This window comes from Vairimorpha ceranae, assembly GCF_000988165.1.
Source record: "Vairimorpha ceranae strain PA08 1199 chromosome Unknown NODE_503, whole genome shotgun sequence".
Classification (NCBI taxonomy): domain Eukaryota; kingdom Fungi; phylum Microsporidia; family Nosematidae; genus Vairimorpha; species Vairimorpha ceranae.
In genome coordinates this window covers 1-825 of record NW_020169793.1, presented here as the reverse complement: position 1 = coordinate 825, position 825 = coordinate 1, and the positions used below count along the sequence as shown (strand labels likewise).

Below are 825 nucleotides of genomic sequence, written 5' to 3'. Positions count from 1 at the left end.
CTCTTCTTCTATAAACTGGATAGCCTTCTGTGATCTTTGTGTGTGTATTAAATTCTTTAGAAAATCCCTTTGTACATATTCCATTTTCCATACACGGTGCATTGGGATTCGCAGACCCACAGGGACCATGAATCATATGTTTCATAACCAAGTTATGTAATCTTTCATCTTCATTTGTCTTTGGTATTTCTGCACTTACAATCTTATCAATCATTTCTACTGTATCTACCTTATGCTCCAATATGAACAACATGTGTGCATGTGGTAATCCCCTTTTCTGGAACTCAATTGTGTATACATGTGCTTTTACATTCCCAAAGATCTTATTTTTTATTATGTCTGTCCTTAATGCTTCTAGCTTGAGTTTGAATACTCTTGCTACTAAATCAGGTCGATCACATGGTTGCTGTCCAGGTAATAATTGATCTCTAATTTCTTTCCAGTTAGGATTACATGTCATAGTTATGAATAAATCGGGTTTACCAAACTTAGTTACCATTGACATGGCATCATGGTACCTTTCTCTCATATTCCTTGGTGAACCTTGGAATGTTGATGGTAATATAACAGGCCTGCCTACTACTTCGGTAGTCTGTATATTCAAATAATCAATAAGACCCTTGTACTGTTCAACTCTTAATTTCTTTTGATTTGTCTTAATATAGTTTAGATTATTGGCTTCTACTTGTAAGTAGGAATCAACAACCCACTGTTGAAATAGTTTGCCACCACTAAGGATAGGATTGAATTTATTAGAATGTATAGATATTTGTGCTACTTTATATTGCAACATTGAAATTTTTTGCATGGATTCATTATATGAGG

At 34.2% G+C, this 825-nt stretch overlaps 1 protein-coding gene across 1 annotated transcript; it reads right to left on the bottom strand.

The window, feature by feature from the left end:
- Positions 1 to 825, bottom strand: AAJ76_5030003 (hypothetical protein; the record flags this gene model as incomplete). The annotated part of the gene is made up of 1 exon (XM_024475904.1): positions 1 to 825. A coding segment is annotated over one exon (825 nt), but the record flags the coding sequence as incomplete, so codon positions are not given.